This window comes from Lynx rufus, unplaced genomic scaffold (assembly GCF_022079265.1).
Source record: "Lynx rufus isolate CCGP_SWC_20201006 ecotype Redwood Valley unplaced genomic scaffold, mLynRuf1.p SCAF_16, whole genome shotgun sequence".
Lineage (NCBI taxonomy): Eukaryota > Metazoa > Chordata > Mammalia > Carnivora > Felidae > Lynx > Lynx rufus.
In genome coordinates, this window is record NW_025814830.1 from 47,486,968 (window position 1) to 47,510,572 (window position 23,605).

Below are 23,605 nucleotides of genomic sequence, written 5' to 3' on the forward strand. Positions count from 1 at the left end.
TTCCTGTGTAACCGAGTTCGGGCTGGCCACAGTGTCCATCCAACTGTGAGCTCCGAGTAACGGTTAAGCAAGGTGTTCCATCCGTATTTGATTGCTCCAAGGCTCAGTCTTGGATCTAAGTCTTCAAGAACCGTTTCGAAACAGATGTCCTTGCCATGGAACACTCTAAAGTTCAAGGGCGGGGGGGGGGGTGTCTCTCCCAGAGTTGACCAGATTCTTCGTCAAAATTAAAAGGTGACGTATCTCAATGTGACTCATCACCTCTTTCCTGTAACAGTGCAAATCAAAAACGTTCTTTTGTCATTTCTCTTGGAAGTCAGATGGGTCCTCGCTTCCCATCTTCAAGTGCTTCGGAGTACCGTGTGCTTTGGGGACTTGGAGAAGGAGCCTGTCTGTTCTTGAGAGCCAGCTCCCCGGGGGCTGCTGTAGCCATGCAGGAGTGGTCTGCAGGGTTCAGCTTTCGAGCTCCGGAGGTGAGAGGTGAGACCCTGGCCCTGCGGTGTTAGGGAGGGCGTCAAGGTCAGCTCTTCCTCGTGCAGGATTTGCAGCACTGATGACCGTGAAATTTGTGGTTGCAGATGCCGTGTTGAGGAACGAGGTGACACCAGCTGAAGAAATCTACACAGGATGGATCTTCTGCAGTGAGGAAAAAAAAAATTTAACACCATCAAAGAGAGCTTAGCCTTTTTTCTAAGGTGAGGGCCCGCATGCCTTTTGTCTCTGAATGGTTCTGCTCGTTATATACTGGGATTTGGCTGGGAGGGTGGGAGAAGCGGGATTAAGACATCAAAAGGGGCTGTGACCATTAGCTAAATGTTAAGGTGGGGGGGATGGGTGTTTAAAAAAAAGCCACGCCCTTTCCAGCCAGAGATTCATGGGTGATCCTTCCCAGTAGCCTGGGAGCTACACCTTGCATCCCTAGAACAGTGTGTTAGGGGTTGGGCTGCGATTTGGTCTAATACACCGGGAGTCAGCACACCTGGATTTGAGGCCCAGCTGCAACACTCTGTTGATTTAAACAAATCCCACAGTCAAGTTGCAGTTAAGTGAACTGAAGTCAACACCAATCCTTTCTGACGTCTGTTGTTAACCCGTGTGATTACGGGCTGGACGGAGCACACTGGGCATCGGGGATTCCCAACCAGAAGGGCCGTGTCCATTTTAGGGTCAGGGCCTCGCTCTTGTACTGGATTCTCAAGGAGTTTTGACTTGAAAAAAGTATTTATGGTCTACCCTATACACAAAGAAGCCTTTTCCTTCATGGTTCCAAGTGTTTTCCCCTTCCTCCATGCCAGGCTTGAGAGACACCTGGCCCCAAGCCCCACACTGCCCATAGGTACCCACCCACGTCCCTTCCACATTCCTCCTTCAACGGCTCTGCTCTGGGCCCTGGGACATGGCATGCAATGCTCTCCGTTCTCCTGTTTCTTTTTCCCATTGCTCCTGATTTGTATCCTGTCTCCCTGTGATTCAGCACTGCCTACACCTCCTTCCCCATGCCTTCATTCCTCTGCCTAAAATGCACCCACTGGACCCCCATCCCTTAGTCGCCCCGCTGATCCTTTGAAAACGTATGTCGGTTCATGCCGGGTCTCAGCCCTAAACTCTCCCTTTGGCCCCTCTGTCCACCCGGAATGAAAGGTTTAGTCCTTTCCATGGCCGACAACTGGTCTCTCCACTAACACTTGACCTCATCTTCCTCCTCTCTTCCCTCCCTGACACGGGCCACCTGGCTCATGGCCCATCATGCCAGGAAAAATGTGGTTTCTCCCAGGATCCCAAGTCTCTGCTCAAAGGTCCCTGACAGTAGGGCCTTCCCAGAGTCCCTCTTACAAGCAGCAAGCTCTGTGGCCTCCCAGAGAGCCCTCCCTACTCCTTACCTTGCTTTATTTTTCTACAGTGATCTATGAGCACTCATCATATCCTGTGCCTCCCTATCGTCTGGCTCCTCTCTAGAATGTAAAATCCTTGAGAGCAGAGATTTTGCCTACTGTTTCCATTACTTTATCCCCAAGGCTTAGTGCCTGTCACAGAGTAGCTGCTCAAGAAGTATTTGTTGAACAAATTCGTTCTTACAGCTGAAACAACCAGTTCAAAGTCTCAACTTGGGTTAAAGGAGAAGTAGCAGTGATTTTTTTTTTTTTCCTTTTCAATAACTCCTGGATATATCTTGAAGGTAGAGTCTAGAGGATTTTCTGGCAGGCTGGTAAAGGTACGAGAGAAGAAAGAAGAATCAAGAACGGTGATAAGCTTTTTGCCCTGAGCGTCTAGAAGAATGGTCATAGGTACTGACATGGGGCCACCAGGGGTGGGGGAGGGGTGCTGCTGGTAGGAGAAGGGTGTGGCGTCTATTACCTGAGGGATCCAAGCCAGACATGAGATGAAGACCCATCCAAACTCTGTTTGCCTATATGTACACATATAGATGTAGCTACATCCATTATTTTAAATATATACTTGTGCAGTATCTTATACCCCAATCAATTGGCATGGAGCCCATTCAATCAGAATGCACATCTGAGTCAGCTTCTGTTTCAGTTGCAGAGACTCCGCATCAGGACCAAAACTGGCCACTAAAACCACGGTCCTAAGTGCACTGTTTTATGGACCCCTCTTGGGAGAAGAATGGGATTCAGGAGGCTCCTGCAGCTCGTGCTATAAGCTCAAGGTATGTCCAGAAGCAGAAGTGGGGCGTATCACTGTGCCGTCGATATGAGCCCTGTGTTTCATTACGGTTGGGATACCGATCACTAATCGCTGGTTATCTGAGCTGTTGGCGCCCTCTTTCTTTGCCTCCCATCCTTCATGCCAACAACTGACAAATATTATAAGCTCAATCTGCAGAATCTCCTGGCACCCCACCACTCCCACGAGTGCCACTGCTCCAGTGGGAACTTCTCCCGAACAAGAGTAGACAAGTCCTCCTTCGGCCCTGGGCCCTGTGCTCTTTCTTCTCTGGGTAACTGCGGGCCATCCTCCCACAAGTCAGATCCCACTGCTTCTGGGCTTGAAGTTCAGTATCGGCTTCTACCTCAGTTGGAGTTAAATCTCAAGTCCTTCCAATGACTGACAAGGCTTCCAGGACAAGCTTCAGCTAATCACCTAACTCCTGTCTGCTTTCTACATCGTACTCCAGGTGTCTTGCTGTCCCTGGTCAGATTCACACATTGCTGCCTCAGGGCCTTTGCATGCGCTCTCCCCTCTGACAGGAACACTATCCTTCTAGATACACACCTAGCTCACCCGCCTTTAGGTCCCTGTTCAAATATCGCATCATCCAGGTGGCCTTGCGTGGCAAGCCCATCTAAACGGGTTTTCCCTCCTCCTCCTCACCCCCATTTTTGTGCTCCATACTCTGCTTTATTTTCTACTTTACCATCTGACATTGTATACTTACTGGTTTGTTGTCTGTTTCCAGATAAGAGAGTGGAAGCTTTGCCCATTTTGTTCATCATTCTATCTACAATCAGACACCAAAACAGTTCCTGGTTCACAGTAAATGTGAAAAACTCTCCATAATATCTTAAGGTAGCATTTCTCCATTTTATACATAGCTCAGAAAGTTTAAAACCTTGCCCATGGGTGTGCATGGCCCATCATGGGAGTCTCAGAGGAGGTTCAAAGTATTACCATTTCTTTCCTTGGTCACCATGGATTTACTTACTGCCCACTAATTTTTTTTTCCTTTTTAAAAATTTTAATTTTAGGGGCGCCTGGGTGGCGCAGTCGGTTAAGCGTCCGACTTCAGCCAGGTCACGATCTCGCGGTCCGTGAGTTCGAGCCCCGCGTCAGGCTCTGGGCTGATGGCTCGGAGCCTGGAGCCTGTTTCCGATTCTGTGTCTCCCTCTCTCTCTGCCCCTCCCCCGTTCATGCTCTGTCTCTCTCTGTCCCAAAAATAAATAAACGTTGAAAAAAAAAAAATTTTAATTTTAGTTAGTAAACATACAGTACAATATTGGTTTTAGGAGTACAAGTCAGTGATTCATCACTTAGCTACAAGGCCCAGTGCCCTCCTTAAAGCCCATCCCCTCCCACCTCCCTCCATCAACCCATAGTCTGTTCCCTATCGTGAAACATCTCTTGTGGTTGGTTTCCCTCTCTCCTCTTCCCACCCTCTTCGCATATGTTCATCTGTTGTGTTTCTTAAATTCCACACGTGAGTGAAATCATATGGTATTTCTTTCTCTCGTTGACTTACTTCGTTGGAAATTCACTACCAGAAGACACACTCAAATTCCACCCATGGTCACCCTGCCAGTGATTTAAGAGGGAAGATGAACCGGGCAGTACTTTGGGCATGGCACTCTCCCTGGGGGAGGCGGGAGGTGGCCTCCAACTTTGTAAAACCATAGGCCACAACCGTGGCCAAGAAGAAACACCTAGACTTGTGTCTTTCATACCTGCCTTCTTACTTGACTCCTCTTGCCTAGAGAGACTTGATTTAGTCCAGAGGCAAGGAGAGAGGTCCTTCTAATAAACCTTTTTCATACCGTCATCTATCAAGGCCCCCATCCCTGCAACCCATGAAGAACCGACCTCCATCATAACACTGGTAAACACTCCACTTAGATTTCTTGTTGCAGCTTCCTCCTCCTCTGAGACACTGACTCCTTGTAGCTTAAGAACAGGATCTTGCCTTGTTCTTTTGTCCCTTGAAGAATGCTAGGGGTATAGAGCAGGTGCTTAGTGACCCAGCTTTGAATGAAGTAGAGAACCTCACCGTGCTTGATGCATAATCTTTAACACACGTTGAGCACCAATGGTGGGCTGGGCACGGTGCCGGATGAGTAAGATAATGACACCAAGGGCCTCCCCACTAATCTTGGACCTAACATATGTCTTGGCTCTCCTCCCCTTGAACTCCTGCCCAGGAGAGAACTGCTGAGCAACGCGCATGATCGACCATTGTCCTTTATTCTGTCTCTGAGGACGTAAGGGGCCTGCACTTCTGATTCTGTCCACGTGTGGGTTTGTCTGGGGCCATCTGACTAACGGGGGAGCAAGGAGCAATCACCGATGGGGAAGAAAGGAGGAGACAGTCTGCAATAACAGGACTACTTGCTCAAAAGGTGTGTTTCTTTCCCCCGTTAACCTGTCTGCTTGGAAAGCCTGCGGGTTTGTAGAATTCCAGCACTGCCCTGGAGGTGACAGGGCTCTGAGCAGCTACTATCTTGCTAGTTTTCTCTCTGGTTGCAAGCCTCAGATAAGGAGAGCGTGCAGAGGAGGGAAAATTGATGCCCAGAGCCTGGAGCGAAGGGTCTTAGAGATAAAATGCGAAGGGATAGGGACAGGGGAGAATCTGAGTGACAGTTCTGAATCTGATTCACCACAAATTGGGAAGCACGGAGTAAGAAGTGAAGCAGTCTTGGGAAAGCTGCGATCGGATGAAAGGCAAACTCAGCAGGCCCGTGGTGGAAAATAATTCTTTAGCACAAAGAAATCTGATTAGGGGGGAGGAACTATTCCCTGGTGTTAGATTTCTTCAAAATGAGTTGGGCTACTGAAAAAGAAGCACAGTTCACCCAGATCGTTCAATTTCCCGTTTTTCCACCAGCACACCTGCACTTCATTTAAACGGACGGTAACAAAGGAAACATCTAAGGTGGGTCCCAGGAGGAAGAATGTTCACGGAACGTCACCCGTGTCCCCAGTTCCTGTTCACGCTTGCATTCCCACTGGTTGGTACAGTCTCTGGTGCGTGGTGGTTACTTTTTCGTTTGCTTGTTCAACTAAAACAGTTTTTAAAAACTGACTTGTGGGCACCTGGGTGGCTCCATGGGTTAAGCGTCCTACTTCAGCTCAGGTCATGACCACACGGTTTGTGAGTTTGAGCCACGCATCTGGCTCTGCCCTGACAGCTCGGAGCCTGCCTGGGATTCTCTCTCCCCTCCCTGACTTGTGCGCACACTCTCTCGAAAATAAAAGAAAATGGACTTGCAAGATGACTGTTTCCCCCTTTCAAAGAATAGCTAAAAAGCCTTAGCACAGAATTAGATTTTCCCTGTGCATGCATGCAAATAAGCATTTGGGGCAGGAACTGCCCCAGATTTGTGCCTCGTATGCCTCTGAGCAACACTGTTCACAGATTGTGATGTGAATGGCGCCCCCCAGAGTTGTTCTAGGAATAAGCGGCACAAGCACGTACGATGGAGTTTTGGAAAACTCTCTGACCATTTGGTAAAAGTGACTGGAGTACAGGGCTTGTTACCTCTCTTTGCAGGAGCTGGACAGAAGTTTGTGTTACAGGCTCGTAGCACGGGAGGTTTCTGACGGAGCAGACAACTGGAGGAAGGCCGGCCCTGCTGGACGCAGTGGACCGAGCGGGTCTGGACGCCCCCTCCACAGGTCACCGTGCACTGCACAAGAAGGAAAGAGGAAGGAGTCAGCAACACCTGGCTGGAGGGTGTCCTTTCTGAGGTCAGTGATGTCAAATACAAGGGATCGCCATGCTTCATGCCATGTCCAGGGGGCCTGCTGGCAAAATGGGAGTTGGCCAGAGACCCGTATGTGTGCTCAAGTTCATGGTTGTTGTAACACACAGGAGCTAGGTGATCTGATTGGAATGCTGCCTATCTCGCCCCAGAGAATGTGTCTTCAGTTAAATGACTCATAAAGAAGAGAGCTTCCAGAAATACGGAAGCTGCCGTAAGAATGCAGAAACCTAGGCAACTCATCACGGTAATTAAATAATTCCAGATATTCTCTGCAGATGCAGTATTGGGGGAGAGATAGTTCAGAATTAGGACAGCAAGGAAATAATACTTCATCCAAGGAAGCTTTGGAACCATGCCCTCCTCGGTGGCCAGCCAAATTCTGAGTTGGCACAGTGGGTGGGTGCTTCCCAGAAGTCAGTGATTTCGCTGTTCAATTAAAAAAAAAGAAAATATGGGGCGCCTGGGTGGCGCAGTCGGTTAAGCGTCCGACTTCAGCCAGGTCACGATCTCGCGGTCCACGAGTTCGAGCCCCGCGTCGGGCTCTGGGCTGATGGCTCAGAGCCTGGAGCCTGTTTCTGATTCTGTGTCTCCCTCTCTCTCTGCCCCTCCCCCGTTCATGCTCTGTCTCTCTGTCCCAAAAATAAAATAAACGTTGAAAAAAAAAAATAGATGGCTAACAAGGACTATCAACTTTTTTTAGTTCTTCCAGACACATAGGGAAAGATATTTTATAACATAATATCAGGGAAAAACAAGACAGCCCTTTTACCCTGATTATTTTTTGTTTTGCTTTTAAAAATTCACTACATTCTTTTTCTTATTTTGTAGATAGGTGAAGTCTTCATTCTGGACAAGCATCATTATATGAACTGGTATTTGGAAGGAAAAAAACGTGGGAGTGGAAAGACTGAGTTTTGGATTTTAGCACCAAATTCAAATATAGCTATATGATTATCACATCATCTAAACCAGAAGTTGGTAAACTTTTTCCGTAGAGGTCAAGATAGTCAATGTGTTCACCTTTGTGGGCCATGTGGTCTTTGGTGCAACTATTCTGCCTTTGTAGCATGAAAGCAGCCATGGGCAATATGTAAACAAAAACAAGCATGACTGTTCTAATAAAACTTTATTTATAAATAGTTGGTAATTGTTTGCTGATCTTTTGTCTAAATAATCTTAAGAGATTTGGAATTTGATTCTCTTAAGTGAGTAAATGGTGAGAAAAACTTGAAAAAGAGGAAGTCCATAGCAATATATAAAGTGCTAAGCATGATGTCTAGCCTATTAGAGATACACGATCATGCTACTTTCTTTTTCTCCATGGTTTAGTTCTCAGATCCTTTCCCATACACATAGGTAGACACACACATTATATATACGTATGTATGTGTGTATGTGTACTTACAAAGACATGTGGATGCATATGTATATACACACACATACATCATTATACCTAAGTGTGTATGTATGTATACTTAAAGAGACACAGATCTGTAGACGTACATTTCCCCCCACCCAACCCCCATATTTAATGATGGGGTGGGTGGTACCTCTCAAGCTGGCAAGTTCTTTGAAGGGCTATGTACATGACATCTGTTGATTGGAAGGTGTAAGAACCCCAACACAGCTTATCTCTAAGCCTTCGCTTCCCACACCAATCCCAGCCAATCGGAACCAAATCACTGTAACCAAAGTTTCATCTAAGTCTTCTGAGATAAAGGTGCCTCTAACATCTACTGGGCTTAAGAGCTGGGTGTCCTTGCCTGAATTGCCTAACTCTGAGCTTTCCCTGCCTCTTCTACAACATAGGGACAGAAATCCCCATGAACAAGGCTGTTTGACAAATGGTAGCCATGATCACATTATTAGAAACATGACCTAAAAACCAAAGAAGTCAAGATGCTGAGCACTGTTTCTAAAATACAGAAGATTTGGGACACCTGGGTGGCTCATTAGGTTATGCGTCCAACTCTTGATTTTGGCCCAGGTCATGATCTCATGGTTCATGAGTTTGATCCCTGCATCAGGCTCTGCGCTGACAGCACAGAGACTTCTTGGGATTCCCTCCCTCCCTCTCTCTCAAAATAAAATACAGAAGACTTTAGTGAGGCAGCAGCAATAGTGAACATTTCCAGTATAAATATTTTATATTAGGTACTCACGAAAAACATTAGCTCTGCAAGATATTGTCATCTTGATTTTCTAGATGTGAAAGCCAGAGCTCACAGATTACGGAAGCGGCCCAGGACCACACAGGTGGTGGAGCTGGCCAAAGATCACAAACCATTTTGCCTCCAGAACTTGAGTTTCTGTTCTTTCCCTTTGGACAGGTCCCTAACAGCAACGGTCGGTGGGCTCCCTCCTTTCTGGGAATCTCACTTAAATATACATCTCCTTAACCTGGGTGCGCTTACCTGCTGCCACGGCGATGAATACCATCCAGCTGCCACACTGAACTCAGGACGGGCGGGACAAGCCCCCCGCTGGCAGGCTTCTTCCAGGTCGAGAATTGGTTTCTTAATATGGCGGCACCTTCGCTCCGGGAAAGTGATCAGCTTTCCCTGGAAGGCCTTCTCACTGCATTTCATCTCCCTCTTCCTCACGCCCAAACCACAGGTCATCGAACACTAGAAGCCAGGACAAAAAGGCATTAAGTATGTGGAGCTCCACGGTCAAGTCTGCCGAGCAGACGAGCCACCCATGTGACATTCTGGGATGGGATTGTGGCAGGTCAACCACACACACTCAAGGATCCTAAAGATAAAGCCACCCCATCCCTCATACTAGAGAATGTGGGCTAACTGTCCCAAAGTTTCAGAGCTCATCACCACGTGACCCATATGGATGTCGGATTGACTCCTAGAGGAAGACTAGATGGGCAGAGGATGGGCACAGGGGCTCTGGGTAGTGTTCATGTGGATGTCCACATGTGGGGTGTCATCTATGGGTCCAGGTCTACCTCAGGCCTCTCTGAAGATGTGGAGTCGGTGACGAGGAGGCGGGGCACAGAGATGAGGGTTCGAGAAGGCTGAGTGGGAAGAACCACTCACTCGTCCTGTACTTGACCCTGCCTCTCACTTGACTGCGCTCCAGCCTGAAGCGGTGTTACAGGAAAAAGAGAAGGATGAGGGCTGATGAAGGATGAGAAGCCTTGTTTCAAGTATGTGAAACGGCATTGTGGGATAACACAGGGAGCCTTGATGAAAGGAAGCGGTAAGGATCGGTGTCCTTACAACTTGGTGTAACTATCCTAAGCAATGAAGGACACTGAACTTCACACAACAGCTCCGTGAGGGAGGGGCGACTATTGGCCCCACTGTGTGGATGCTGAAGCCAGGCTCTGCCATACTGAGTGGCTGGCCCAGGGTCACCCCCGGAGCAAATACTGAGGGCTGCGTGCAAATGGGGGACATCTGATTTACCCCTGCATTTAGCCATTAGGCGATACTGTCTCTTAACGAAAATGGATGGGAAGACGAGTGGAGGCACTGCTATGTGTGTGACTATATACATGGAATAAAAGGGCACCAATGGGCTGGACCCCCTGCCGCTACTGTACCCTACCATCCCCACTATTGACCTTATCTCATCCTCAGCCTCTGTCTTCCTCACCATACTGCCATCTCCTCCACAGCAGAGACCTTGGCCCGTCAGGTACGGACGGAAACTTCAGGCTTGGCGTCTTTCCTCATGTTGCCTACGTCTGCGTGTGTGCCCGAGTTTCCCCAGCCAGAAACCCAGGAGACTTCTATCTTCAGCGGTCTACCTCCCCTCCACCCACAGGTGCCTGAAGGTGGCAATGGCCTCCGTAGGAACTCTCGAAGATTCTGCTTCTCTCCACCCCTGGAATGCTCTCATCCTGCATCCCGATTACAGCAACCTCCCCACGAGCGCCTTGCCTGCCCCGCATCATGTTATTCTACTTCATTCAAAGTTCTAAGTGGCCCCGACACTGGGGTCCTGATGAAGCTTTCAGCTTCCACCCCACCTTCATCCTGTCATACCGGCTGTGTTATCTTCTCTCCCCCTCCCTCCTTTGGGGCGTGCCCTCCATTGGGAACAACCTTCCCCCAACCCCACCCTTGCCCAATTCTTGCTCATCCTTCAGACTCAAGCTCCCTGGAAAGTCTCTTCTGACAAGGACTCCTCCTGGCGGAAGGGCTGGGGGACCCCCAAGCTCTCCCAGTGGAATTACAGACCCCCCCCACTACAGCACTCTGCATACCCTATCTGCGGTGCCATAAACGCCCGGGCACAGGCCTGTTCCATGCGGTGGGAGCTTTTTCAGGATTTGCCGAAGAGTCGGAGGGAAGAATGGATAATGAGTAGGCACCTGTGCTATGTGTGTGGAACAGGAAGAAGGTTTGATCATCTGGGTGCTGGTGGGTGAGCTGAATATATATATAAAAAAACAAACCCAGAAAATAAAGAGACACCTGGGTGGCTCAGTTGGTTGAGCGTGTGATTCTTGACTTTGGCTCAGGTCATGACCTCAGGGTCATGGGACTGAGCCCCACATGGGGCTCCAAACTGAGTACTATCTCAACTCCTACCTCACTCCAGGAAGAGACAACCCACTGCAGCCGGTTGTTTTTGGGGCATCGTCCTAAGACACAGCCCTCCTGTGACTCTGGCCTCGGGGCGCTGGAGCACAGGTTCTCTGGGAGATCCTCTGCCGTCGGGGGGCTTTTGCACAGGATTTCGCGTTTCCTCACCCCTCGCCCGCAGGTCTTGGAACACTAGAGGTGGAAAAACAAAGCTTATTTGCATGCTGGTTGCAAATGATTTTCTTCCAGGTGAATGCGGAGAACCTACTAGTGAAGTATTTGCAAACCTATTTTGAAGCTTTAGAACCAAATGCCCAGTGAAGGCCCTTGCAGCCAGCAGGAGGGATCTTTCCTCCGCGCAGAGGCCTTACATGCAGGTTGGCAATCGCTGTCAACAGTCTCAATGCCCAGTGGCTGCTGGTCACCTGGGTCCGGAGACGAGGTGTTCTCTTCACAGCACACATGGCCGGGTGGAGAATGGTATGTGGCCTGTTCCTTGGTAGAACCATGGTCCTGTCTGGCACAAGGCAGAATTGGTCTGGGCACCTGGCTATGGAGGATTATTGTGCTTCTGCTGAGAAGCATCATAGATATATACGTACATATCTAATAGCAACCGACTGTGACATTGACAAAAACGGGTTGGGGATGTCCAGTTCTTCGTGTTCCTACTCATCGGCTGCCTCTAGGCAGGGCTCGGTGCTAACTATTGGGGAATAAACAAATAGGCACTCGGCAAATGTCTGCGAATGAATCTGCCTTTCTTGACCTTCCTAAGAACCCTGTGACATAGACAGGTGGGGAATAGTCTCCTCGCTTTCAGATGAGTACTTAAAAAACTTCCAAGGTCACTTAGAAGGTGTTGGCTCCAGCTTGGGTCTGCCCTCAAGGGACATGTGCCCTCCCCAGCCTTCTTTTCTGCTCAGAAGAGCCATATGAGATGCGCCTCTCTTGCCTTGGCTCTTTGTCAATATGTAAACATCTGGGCACAATTTCAAGCCTGCTCAGAGGATCAACGTGACTTCTGGCTCTTCACATTCTTCAGGGAGACGGATGGTGATGGTACTCTCATCATCTGCAAACTACAGCAGCAGGACACATCCATTCCATGCCTCCCACGTGATGGTGCATCTTCCTCTTTATCGCACGACCTTCTACCAACCCTCTGCGATCACTGCTGTGGTCCCGTTCTCCAGCAGGGCGGTCTGAGACTCATAAAGCCTTCGAGAACCTGACTAAGATAATCAAACAGCTCCCAGGGAGCATAGAGGGGGCAGGCAGACGAATGTGTCTGGTGTCAGACAGGGCTTTGCACCGCTAAACAAGTCCTCCTTCATTCATGTTCAACATTTCTAAATGGTTGGTCCTTATCCAACAGAATTCTTACGTTTTTAGTTGTTTTTTTTGTTTTTGTTTTTTTTTAGAATGGGTTTCCAGAGACCTGGTCTCTAAGAGGAGGACAGGGTGCAGTAATAAATTCAGAAGGACTCCTTCCAAATTAGTCATGAAGATGTTCTCAACACATGTGCTCTTAGCAAACAACCAACCAAGCAAACAAACCTAAGGAAATAAAATACTCTCTCAAAATATTTCTATGTCAAATGTGGGGCAAATTCTGAACTAAAGCTCCTTTTGGGGATGTCCCATTTGGAACTGTTGCTTCCCCATTTCTTGTCCACGTGCCCACCATACACATTTGGCTAAAACAGCCCTTGAATTTTCCTCTTGTAAACTGTACCTCTTTATCTGCAAAGAATGAGACCAGACATAATACCATATCCTATTTAGACTTGCCTTCTGCTATCAGTCAATACATTCCTTCATTTTAAAGCATATCTACACATGCTCAAAGATATTCTTTCCCACCGCTAGCTCCTTACTCCCTTAACAGATAGAGTTGTAACATTTTTAAAAATCCCATGTTCTATAATTACAAAAAGTCTCAGTCTGAACTCTGTGGGGGATTTGTGAGTACACTGCTATACTTTATCAGAAATCAATACTCCAGGATAATGCACTGAAGGAAAGCATGGTAGAAATGTGGTCCTAGACTTCCACCTGGCTTCATTGTTCAGGCAACGAAAGCACTGCATCTTCTTGATTATTCCAGAAAATTGGCTTGACATCCGTGGTTTAGCAGAGACTGGGCTGCTGTCCTGTACAGTGTGGGATGTTTATCTCTATCAAGTAGATGCCGGTAGCATCATTCTCCCAAGTTGGGACAGTCAAAGATGCTTCCAGACGCTGTGCCTGAGGGGACCTTTGGCAAACTGAGCCCCCACTGAGCACTTCTGACTTGTGAATGGCCGGTGGCTCTATGCCTCGGCTGATTTCATGATTTTCTACCTTTCACTGAGAGTTTGTGACAATAGGAAATTTTATGCCTGACTCCCCTCTGTATCCCTCTAACCCCGCGACTCTTCCCCACCAAGCAAGAGTTGAATATCCTTCCTACGCCACCTTCTTTGTATCTGCATTTTCCATGTGCTTTGGAGAAATCAGTAGCCATTTCGTCTGCCAATCCACGGACAGTCCAATCCTTTCCAGCTGTGCTCCACAGTCTAGCCTGAGCGCCCTCCGTACTCTACTCTCTAGACTTCTAAGTAAGACCGTAAGATGTTGTGCATGGGTTCCTCATCTACAGGATGCAGAGAAATCACAAAAAACACAAATGAGAATGCCTCATCACGCTAACTCAGTGTGATGCCCAGGAAAGCATAAAAGCTGAGTGCCTCGTGGGGGAGCCAACACCCCTGTTTTTGCCACTTTCTTTGTCCACAGGAAACAAGACTCATGACTCCAACTCGTGCCCACTTACCTGAGACCAGGGTCCAAGGCTCCATTCTGGAGGGCAGGCATGACTGTTGCAGACTCGCACCTGAGTGGGCGTGCTCACTGGGCAGAAAGAATGTAACACTGCTTCCTCCTTCTGGAACGGCTTCTTCTGGACACACTGGATCTTCCTGCTCTGCTGGCCCCCCGCACATGACCTGCTGCACACGCTCCATTCGCCTGGCTTCCAGCTTGCGGTGAAAAACGACATGACTTCCAATGAAGCTAAGATTTTGGACCATCCCTTCCAAAGCAGTTACCGCCTAAGATTTAACCGCCTGATAAAAGTCTTCCATCAATTTTAGAACCCCTAAGGACAATTCAGAATAATTCTTCTTCCACAGGTTTTGAAGCCTATGCTAGTGTGGCCCAGGGATAGGAGTCACATGAAATCACAACACGCTTTTGGGCAAAAACACATTCCTGCCCTTGGCAAGGGGAGAGACGTGTACCCTTTGGAGACCTGAACAATTCATTCATTCAGCCAAGTCTACTGGGGTCTTCCCTTTGTGCCAAGGACTCTCCTAAGCATCAGGCTTGGAAAAATGAACGAGGCAATGTTGTTTCCATTAAGGAGCCTACAACACAGTGATGAGGTGGACATGTGAACAAAGACAGTACTATGTGACACTCACCACAAGAGAAATTAATACAAAGTACAGCAGTTAAACTAAGGGAAGAGCGATTAACGAGAGGGGGAAGGGGTGGGACGGGAGGGGGAAGGAGGGTTGCGGGAGGGGACGGGGGAGGTGTGCACAAGCATCACACATGCGTGCAGGAGACAGGGGCACATTCAGAGGTGGCCATTTCTAAGTAGGCACTTCCCCCAACTAACTTTTCTGGCTACTCTTAAACTTTATGAATGCTTGAGACACATAACCTTGTGTTCTTTATTGAAAGATTGCCGTGGGGGCGCCTGGGTGGGTCAGTTGGTTAAGCATCTGACTCTTGATCTCGGCTCAGGTCATGATCTTACAGTTGATCAGTTCGAGCCCCGCGTCGGGCTCTGTGGTGACAGCTGGGAGCTCGCTTGGGATTCTCTCTCTTTTTCGCTCTCTATGCCCCTCTCCCGTGTGCTCTCTCTCTCTCAAAATAAATAAAAATAGACTTAAAAAAAAAAAAAGAAAGATTGCCAGATCACTTTTATCACAGCTGAGACTTGGTGTGAATTTGAAGGGTGATGCACTGAAACTAGTAACCTTTCCGATCACTGCATTCGACTAATTGATATTCTAGGATTGGAAGGCCTGGCATAAAAAAGATCCTCGAGATAAGATCTTACACATTTCAGTCACAGGAGCGCTGTCTAAAACTGATGTGGGCTTACCAGTGTTCTAAATTTCATTTCCAGAAACAAACTATCACTGAGGTCAAATAACGTTTCTGTTTTGCCTTTGCCTTTCTGCCACGTTTACCAGTCCTATAATGTTCTCCTCTGGTTTCTCCCACCAGCCTGATGCGTGAAATTAAAAACCTTCCCTTCAGTCCAGAGAATTTAGCACATGAGTTCTAGATGACACATGTTCTAAAACACTGCATAATCCCTATTAGCTTAGTTAAAGAAAGAGAATCCAAGATAAAATAATTCCTTATTTGTAGAGTTATTCGCATCTTGTAGGACGTAAAGAAAACACGCCTATTAGGAAATTATTAGTTTCAGCATTCTCCTATAAAGATGGGATTTTCGTCTACCCGATTCAAGTTTTTCCCTCATGCGGCAAATGTGGTGAGTCTGTAAAAGTATGGAAAGAGCACAACACAGGTGGACTTTCCTCATGACCTTCATGGTTGTGCACACGTGGGCCCTAGGCTCCCTCTCCATCTGTCCTGAGTCCCTCTGAACCCTACCTCAAAGCCCAGCTTCTAACGCCGTCCATTTCCCCCTGGCTGCGTTTTCTATTCATAAGACCTCACAGCCCGTATCTCACTGCACCTCAATTATTTCCTTACACTCCCAGTTCTTGCGTTACATTATGCGTTCCCTGACGGGAGGAGCTACAATTTCTCCAGATCCAGCCTGGCCTCCAGTCAGTGCCTATGACATGGTTGTTATGTGGGAAAACAACAGAGTTAGACTGGATGAACTCCTCTGTCCTTGTAACTCGAACAGTCTAAGACCTCATTGCCAGTGTATCTCTGGGGAAAAACAGTCACCGAGGGTCCCATTATTCCAACAGAAAACATAAAGCTATAAATGATAAGGTGGAGAAGAAAGGAACAGAGCAGAAGATCCTGCCCATTACATCCCTCTAATCCTGCAGAGCCACTGGGAGGGCTGTTCTGCTTTTAAATAGCTAGTAATCTGGTCACTGCAGAGTGGAATTTCTACACGTGGCCATCACGGAAGTTCTAGAAGTCAGGCATGAGCAAGGCTCTCTCCCTTTTCACAGATGTACATATGAATGGGTTCCTTTTTTTGCTTGGCAGAAATGACCAACAATGGGAAGTAGGCTTAAAATCAGAAAACATCAGCACGCCATTCAAGCAAACTCACACGTCCTACGCACACAAATACACGCACACCATCTAAAGATGACACCTTACTCCACAAGGGTCAATAACACTGTCTGGTAACCATGTCTTATTAGCAAAATGGGGAAAAAAAAATCCATGGAAGCCCACCAAATTTCTTCCTACTCTTGGTGTTCAGGATACAGCTGGTTCCAGATTCTGTGAGAAAAACTAGGTTGACACATGGGCATATGGGATTGGTGAATAGCTGAAGCCCGAAACAATTATGACAAACGTGCTCTTACAAGGGAAAAATATATGTACGTGTATGAAAAGATTGTGCAATATAATTGCATCACCGCAGAGCAAACACTACTTATTAAGATGATCTGAAACATTAGTGAACACAACGCTGCTTTAGAAGAAACTCTGTCAATTCTCTATAAATACATTTGGCAGAAGATAAGTCACACAAAAGACTCCATTCGGCTGGGAAGATTACTTAAAATTAGCGTCCAAACAATAGTGTGGCTAAAATCCATCCAAAAAACAAACCTACCAAGATCCCCATAGAGTTCCATCATCAGAAGTGGATTACCACTTGGCCTCTACCCTTTCTTTTTATTTTGTGACTTGCTACTGTGTAATTTGCATTTGGGGTTTCATGGTCTGCATAGTATTATGATTGTTAAATTCTTGGATGACTATATGAAAGTTAAACACACAACCACATGTAAATTCAACCAATATAGGATTTAGTGTTATTTAAGTATCTGTTTTAGTTCAGAGGGGTCTCTATGTAAAGAGTTAAAAAGAAAAATGAAAGACACCTTTAAATCCCAGGGTTAGGTTCGTACAGCCAGAGTTAAAATGCATGTCTAAGGCAAACTTGTGTCTTTCGAGTTACATATTTTCACCTCAAATGTCCTCTTTTCCTCTGTCACTTTTTTGGGCACTCTGTCTCTCCCTGAGTCACTTTTGATCAGAAGGACCGGCAGTGGGTTTCAATTTTCTCATATCAACAATAAGAAAATACACGTACAAACATAGCCAGAAAGACATTTCCAGATGACTTACTAAGCAGGGCAGGAGAAAGCATTGCATATTTTGGGTTCAGTTGCTGGCTTGGTTCTTGCGTTGCAGAAGGAGGAACTGACTTGAGTGTTTTGATCTCGTAAGCAAATGGCCTTTACGCTTATGTAACCTAATAAGACATCAGAAGTTACAACGTGAAAATCACAGATAACCAGTTCGATTTCATTTCCATGTTTAGCTTCTGACTTACCAGGATTCTGATGTTGAACTCAAGGTATGGAATCCAAATACTGCATGACAACACCTCCTTTTGATAAAATCTGCAACTCATTTGAATCCCATTCTCCCCCACCCCCCCACCCCCCAAGATAATAGCTTTCATGTCTTAATGATTTTAATGTGTAGCTTCTTGGGTTTTAAGACTGGTGCGGATTCCCGAACCATGAAGTAATAAATACCACCTTTTGGGGTTTTTGTTTGTTTGGTTTTTTTTGTTTTATTTTGTTTTGCTTTAGTGGGACCCGTTGTCTGGCTTGCAGTATCCATCTCAGGACTTCTCATCAGAGGCACATATTTTTGGTGTGAATAATTTTATCTGTCAGCTCTCCAAATACGAAGGCTGCCTCCTCTGTGAATTCGGTTTGTTTCTATTTACGTGGTACGTTTCCTTACGATGGCATCCGAGAAACGATGAAAAGTCACTCTTGTGATCATGATTAGGTTAAGGTCGGTCACCAAAACCATATTGGGATTCCCTAAACTTAATTGTTTACTTCCAGAGCATGCATTCATTTGGACTCTCCTTCTCATATGCCTCAGACACATCGCGGTCTGTAAGTTTCGTGAAGGGACTGCTAAATCCAGCCAAGGGGAGAATCCCACAGTGCACTTCTCCAGCATCCTCCCTTTGGATGGACTTGCTCTCCATGAATGGAAAATGGATTGACTCTCTCTCCCTCCCAAGGAACTGTGCTTTCCCGGGAATAGCAGGAAGTTATCGCAAATGATCTCAAAGAGCATTCGGTATGTGAAAAACTGCTCATAATTTAAGTGAAAAAAAGCATAGGTCAACAGGTATCTATGGCATGGTTTCTGTGCAGTAAAAAAAAGTAGACAAAATGATCTTTGTGGCATGTGTCTGAGAACATTAAATGCACGTGTTTTTATGTTTGCATAAGAGAATAATAGAATGACACAGAGCAACGTATTAACGTTGGCATTTGCAGATTAAAGGATTAGGGAAAATTATTTTTCTTCTGCACAGCATAGAGCCTTCAACGTGTTTATTAATAAAAATTTATTACTTCTTTGGGTATTTCTCCATTTTTTTCTTTTTTCCTCAAGTATAACTAACGTACAGCACTGTATTAGCTTCAGGTGCACAACATGAGGATTCGACAATCCTATACATTACCTGGTGCTCATCAGGAAAGGTGTACTCTTAATCCCCTTTATTTCTCTAAAAATGTATTCCCTTTTACTCATTTAATCTATTAAAAATAAGTATTTCCTCATGTTTTGTTAATTGGCACGAGCACCTGAAGAGGCCTTACAGACATAAGAATTTCTTCATTTTCTGTATTTCGGCTCTGTGTCTGGTTCCAAGATGCCCCACTGTGCTTAGGGCAATAGGACACAGTAGGGAGACCCACTGTATCAGATGCTCTGATAATGAGAAAAATGAATGACCAACACTGATGCTTTGGCTTCACGGATCTCTTTATGGACTTCCATTCTTCTTCTCGAAGGGGCCCGTGTGACAAAGACTGACTGATGCACAGATATGTGGTATATTTGGATCTAGATAAAATGCTTGCCTTCGGCTCCCTGAGAGGATGGCTGTGGTTTTCCCTCCCTTAGGAGGCCGATTTCTCGGATTTAACAAACTTCCCTCCCGAGAGAGACTTTGCTGGCCTCCCCCTGGAGGGAACGGAATGACACAACGCCTGTGTTTCAGACGGATGCCTTGCAGTTGCCTTGTGTATGTTCTTACTGGTTTTGAGCCTGCCTTCCGCAAGCCTCAGTGGGAGGTTCTTACCAACAGAGAAGTCAGGGTAGGGAGAAGCTAAATTAAATACAAATAAATAGATATAAAATACAAATACAAATAAATATATACTTTGTAAATCTCCCCCCCCCCCCATAGATTTCAGATATATAACTGTTGAGTCCTGGTTATGAAGAACTTGAGTTGTGTGAGCCTTGGTTCCCTTCTACCTAGGAAAATCCTCAAACAGTACAACAACGTTTGCTTTTTTACCGGGATGGTTCCCATAGAAGGCGATTCTTCTGTTGCTTATTTACATCGTACATGTAAGATTGTGAGATCAAAGAACCTGCTTTGAGAAAAGACTTGGAAGGTAGAATCAGGAAATCGGCTACCTCCACCGCAGGTCGCAGAGCACTGAGACTGCACCGTACTCCAGGCATGACTGTGCCTTTTTGAGGCCGGATGAGTTCCATTCATGACCTTGGGAAGTGCATACTTCCAAGCTATCCCCGGATTTTTGCCTTGCATCAGGACCTGGACAGTGTAAGATACCAACCAGAGATCAAGAGACAGGTCAGACCCCGAAATTCCAGAAATCTCACCGAACACTTTAAAGGTATTTGTATGACATTTTGACCTTAAAGTTGGCTCACATCATTTCTCCCAAGTATGTTTTATGTCGATTTTAAAGTCTTCCCTTGATATTTTAAAATGAGTGTGTCCATATCATCAAAGCTGGGATTTAGAGAGATGCTAAATGGAGAAACGTGACTTGACCTTTGCTCTAAGCCCACAACCCTCAACTCTAGGTATATCCATTAACAAAGCAAAAGAAAAATATTCTAATATATCAAAGGAAATAAGGTTCTATTATGAGGTCTCAACTTTCCCATTAAACTTGAAACCTAGGTAGAAACACATGTTGGTGCCTCACAGGTAATGGTTAAAACTGAATCCATGTATATATGTTTTTATGATTCCTCCTGGGCCAAAACTTCTCCTTTGTGCCAGGAGAAGCTGGACACAAGGGAGACACTCTAAAAACCATAGAATACCCCGCTTAGAGTTGCCAATCATCAACTTAGAATCCAAGCACGATTACAATAGGATTTCCAAAGAAAATCTATTCAAAGAGAATGTGGCTCTTGGCTACACTGACTGTGTACCAGAATAAACAGACAACACAAAAAACAAAACAAAACAAAACCAGGGGCAGAAGTAGGGGTTGCTAATATGTATACTGGAATGGATTTAATCTCAAAAGGACAAGGACCTAGGATACATGAAAAGATGTTCAACATCACCGATCATCAGGGAAATGCAAACCTAAATGACAATGAGTTATCACCTCACACCTGTGGATGGCTAAAGTCAACAACCCAAGAAACAACAGGTGTTGGCGAGGATATGGAGAGAGGGGAACCTTCTTGTACTATTGGTGGGAATGCAAACTGGTGTGACTACTGTGGAAAACAGTATGGCAGTTCCTCAAAAAATTAACAACGGAACTACCTGATGATCCAGCAATCGCACTATTAGATATTTAGTCAAAGAATACAAAAATACTACTCCAAAGGCATACATGCACCCTAACATTTATAGTGCTTACAGTAGCCAAATTATGGAAATAGCCCAAGTGTCTACCGATTGACGAATGAACACAGAAGTGGTATTTACACATAGAATGGACTATTACTCAGCCATAGAAAAGAATGAAATTTTGCCATTTGCAATGACATGGATGGAGCCAGAGAGTCTTACGCTAAGTGACAGAAGTCAAAGAAAGACAAATACATTATGATTTCACTCTTATGTGGAATTTAAGAAACAAAACAGATGAGCAAAGGGGGAAAAAAAGAGAGGGGAAAACCAAGAATCAGACTCTTAACTACAGAGAACAAATTGATGGTTACCAGAAGGGAAGGGGTGGGGGAATGGGGAAAATAGGTGGTGGGGATTAAGGAGGGCCTTTGTTGTGATGGGCACCAGGTAACGTACCAAGTGTTGAGTCACTATATTGTACGCCTGAAACGAATAGTACACTGTATGTTATCTAACTGCAATTTGAATAAAAACTTATCTAACTGCAATTTGAATAAAAACTTAAAAAAAAAAAAAAGGACAAGGACTTAGGATAAATCTGACCCTAAAAGGTCTGACTACTTTGAGAGCAATCATTTACTGGCACTTTCCACACGTCAGGCCTTCGGCTGGGCATTTTCTATGCATCATCTCAAAACATGCCTATGATAAATCTCTAACGTAGCTGCTTATTTTTTCATAGGAAAAAACAAGAAAGAATGTGTGCTAGATCACACAGGTGACTAGGGAATGAGCTTAAAATAGATGTAGGACCACCAATGTGCCTAAATATTACAATCTATCACCTCGTTGTTAGTGCAGGCAAACAATATTTGCCCCCCTTCTTGATGTTCTCTCTTCTTAATACTGCTTTTTCCCCCTTCTTTTAATCTCAAACATGAGTATAAATAGCTGCTTCTCTCCCCCCCCCCCCCCACCCCCATGAGTCTTGTGGAAAATTCTTTACCGCTAAGACCGGGCATTCATGCCCAAAAGGCAAAGCAGATTTCCAGTTAAAAATAGGAAGCCCTGGCTCTCTCTCTGTCTGGTGGGATCCCACTTGAATTAGAGTTGGGTGGATGGCAGCTGTTCAGGGACCTCCATTACACCAGACCACGGCTTGGGATGCTACGCCATGGTTTCCACTTTGCTATTAGCTTAAATGTCTCCAGGAGTATTACGGCTTACTCTGAAGATTCCACGGTGTGAACACCATTTGTTGTACAGCAAAATGAATCGTGTTGCCTCCCAGAAACAACCAAAACACTAACAAACGGGTCTTTGCTTCCCTAGCTCCATCCCAAACAAAACAAAACAAAACAAAACACAACAGGTAATACCATTAAAATGGACAGATATTCTCATTAGTTTTTCATGAGTCACCAAGGAAAACCTCAAAATCAAGGTCCTAGAAGCCTTACTTCTGAAGAACCCTGTAGTCTTTTTCTTCTTTTCAGAGCTGTGTCATACAGCCATTCTTGGAATCATGTGTTTAATTATAACACTTAAGACATTTTGTATGAATAGTACATAGTATGCTTTCCTCATTTGAGATTTTCACTGTGTTTCTGTTCTGTTCACGTGACATTACATAAACAGACAATTTAGAGTTTGGTTCCCGATCAAACTAGAATTTTGGGAGAAGTGTTACATTTAGAAAATAAGGTTGATGCTCATTGATACTTAATTCAATTTCTCCTTCAATTAAAGTAGTATCTTACATGTAATACTTTGGGTTTCTATTTTCTTGGTGCCATATCTATGTGAAATCTCTTTGTCCAGAGATTTCATAGGGAGAAAGTAATAGAGTGCACCTGTACATGTGTGGCAGTAAAATATAGGCAAGCTATGTAAGAACTGTAGTGAGCTATGGCGCTCGCGAGGCAGGATGATTTTACAATACGTGGGGCTGTATCACACACAGGTGTAAGGGGGACATACTCAGGTCTCATGCATGACAGAGAAGGAAATCCACTCATTTCCACTTCCTAACACCACCCCATTCTCCCCATTCAAACTAGATCCTGACTTCTGCTACCATAGGGCGAAGACGACCGCAGTGGAAATGCAAAGAAAATTCAAAATACATATGTATTAGTTCTTGCCTTTTGAGTTTCAAAGACTTCTGGTGACTTAAGAATGGTTTAACACACTTTCAATGGGCGTTGAAAATATATTCTACTTTCACTTTTTAGACAGACTCTAGATCCTAAGCCATACATGGCTTGTGGTTTCACGTAAAACATTTTTAAATGTTGCTGTGAACGGCAGAATGTGTTTAAGAAAATGAAAAAAAATTAACCACATCCAAGTGTCATTACTATTAAACAAGGAAAACCAACCAAGATGTCAAGTTTCCCTCAGGCTCCAGTAACGCTACCCATAGAGACTTATCAACATTGCCAACAAGAAGAAAAATCAATGCTACCAACAAGAGAATTTACACAATCTCCCTGTCAAACCTGTTTCTGCATCTGTACTCACACCTTCCATCTCTCCTCCTCTTACTCTACTCTACCCTACCCTACCTCCTATCTTGGTCCCAATTCTCCACTATGCTCTGGGTTCCATCTGCCCTCATCTACTAAAAGTGCCCCCTTCTCTTGAGCCTTACTGAAATTTCCCTACTAGATCATTCCCATCAGCATCCAAGCATGCTATTTTCTCTCTCCTAAAAATGATCTCATCTCCACATCTCTCTCCAGCTCAGGTCCCATTTCACTGATTCCCTTTAT

The 23,605-nt window shown here is 45.5% G+C and overlaps 1 protein-coding gene and 2 long non-coding RNA genes across 5 annotated transcripts in view; 2 read left to right on the top strand and 1 right to left on the bottom strand.

The window, feature by feature from the left end:
* Positions 1 to 323: 323 nt before the first annotated feature.
* LOC124511871 (uncharacterized) lies at positions 324 to 3,663 on the top strand. Of its 2 annotated transcripts, none has more exons than XR_006961972.1 (5): positions 324 to 480; positions 579 to 695; positions 2,177 to 2,285; positions 2,539 to 2,668; positions 3,419 to 3,663. It is a non-coding gene; the product is annotated as an uncharacterized LOC124511871 (long non-coding RNA). The 2 variants fall into 2 exon arrangements; XR_006961973.1 differs by having other exon boundaries at positions 2,181 to 2,285.
* ADAMTS18 (ADAM metallopeptidase with thrombospondin type 1 motif 18) overlaps positions 521 to 23,605 on the bottom strand; it is a 139,139-nt gene continuing 116,054 nt past the window's right edge. Inside the window, exons 17-23 of the mRNA XM_047079265.1 lie at positions 19,682 to 19,823; positions 17,342 to 17,468; positions 13,800 to 14,004; positions 10,988 to 11,173; positions 8,849 to 9,061; positions 6,209 to 6,356; positions 521 to 636 (exon numbers count right to left, since the gene is read on the bottom strand). Coding sequence (XP_046935221.1) covers positions 521 to 636; positions 6,209 to 6,356; positions 8,849 to 9,061; positions 10,988 to 11,173; positions 13,800 to 14,004; positions 17,342 to 17,468; positions 19,682 to 19,823 — 1,137 coding nt within the window. The remainder of the gene's footprint in view (positions 637 to 6,208; positions 6,357 to 8,848; positions 9,062 to 10,987; positions 11,174 to 13,799; positions 14,005 to 17,341; positions 17,469 to 19,681; positions 19,824 to 23,605) is intronic.
* Positions 4,017 to 7,534, top strand: LOC124511870 (uncharacterized). 2 transcript variants are annotated; one of them, XR_006961971.1, is made up of 6 exons: positions 4,017 to 4,552; positions 4,872 to 5,069; positions 5,555 to 5,694; positions 6,221 to 6,417; positions 6,542 to 6,678; positions 7,263 to 7,534. It is a non-coding gene; the product is annotated as an uncharacterized LOC124511870 (long non-coding RNA). The 2 variants fall into 2 exon arrangements; XR_006961970.1 differs by having other exon boundaries at positions 4,017 to 5,069.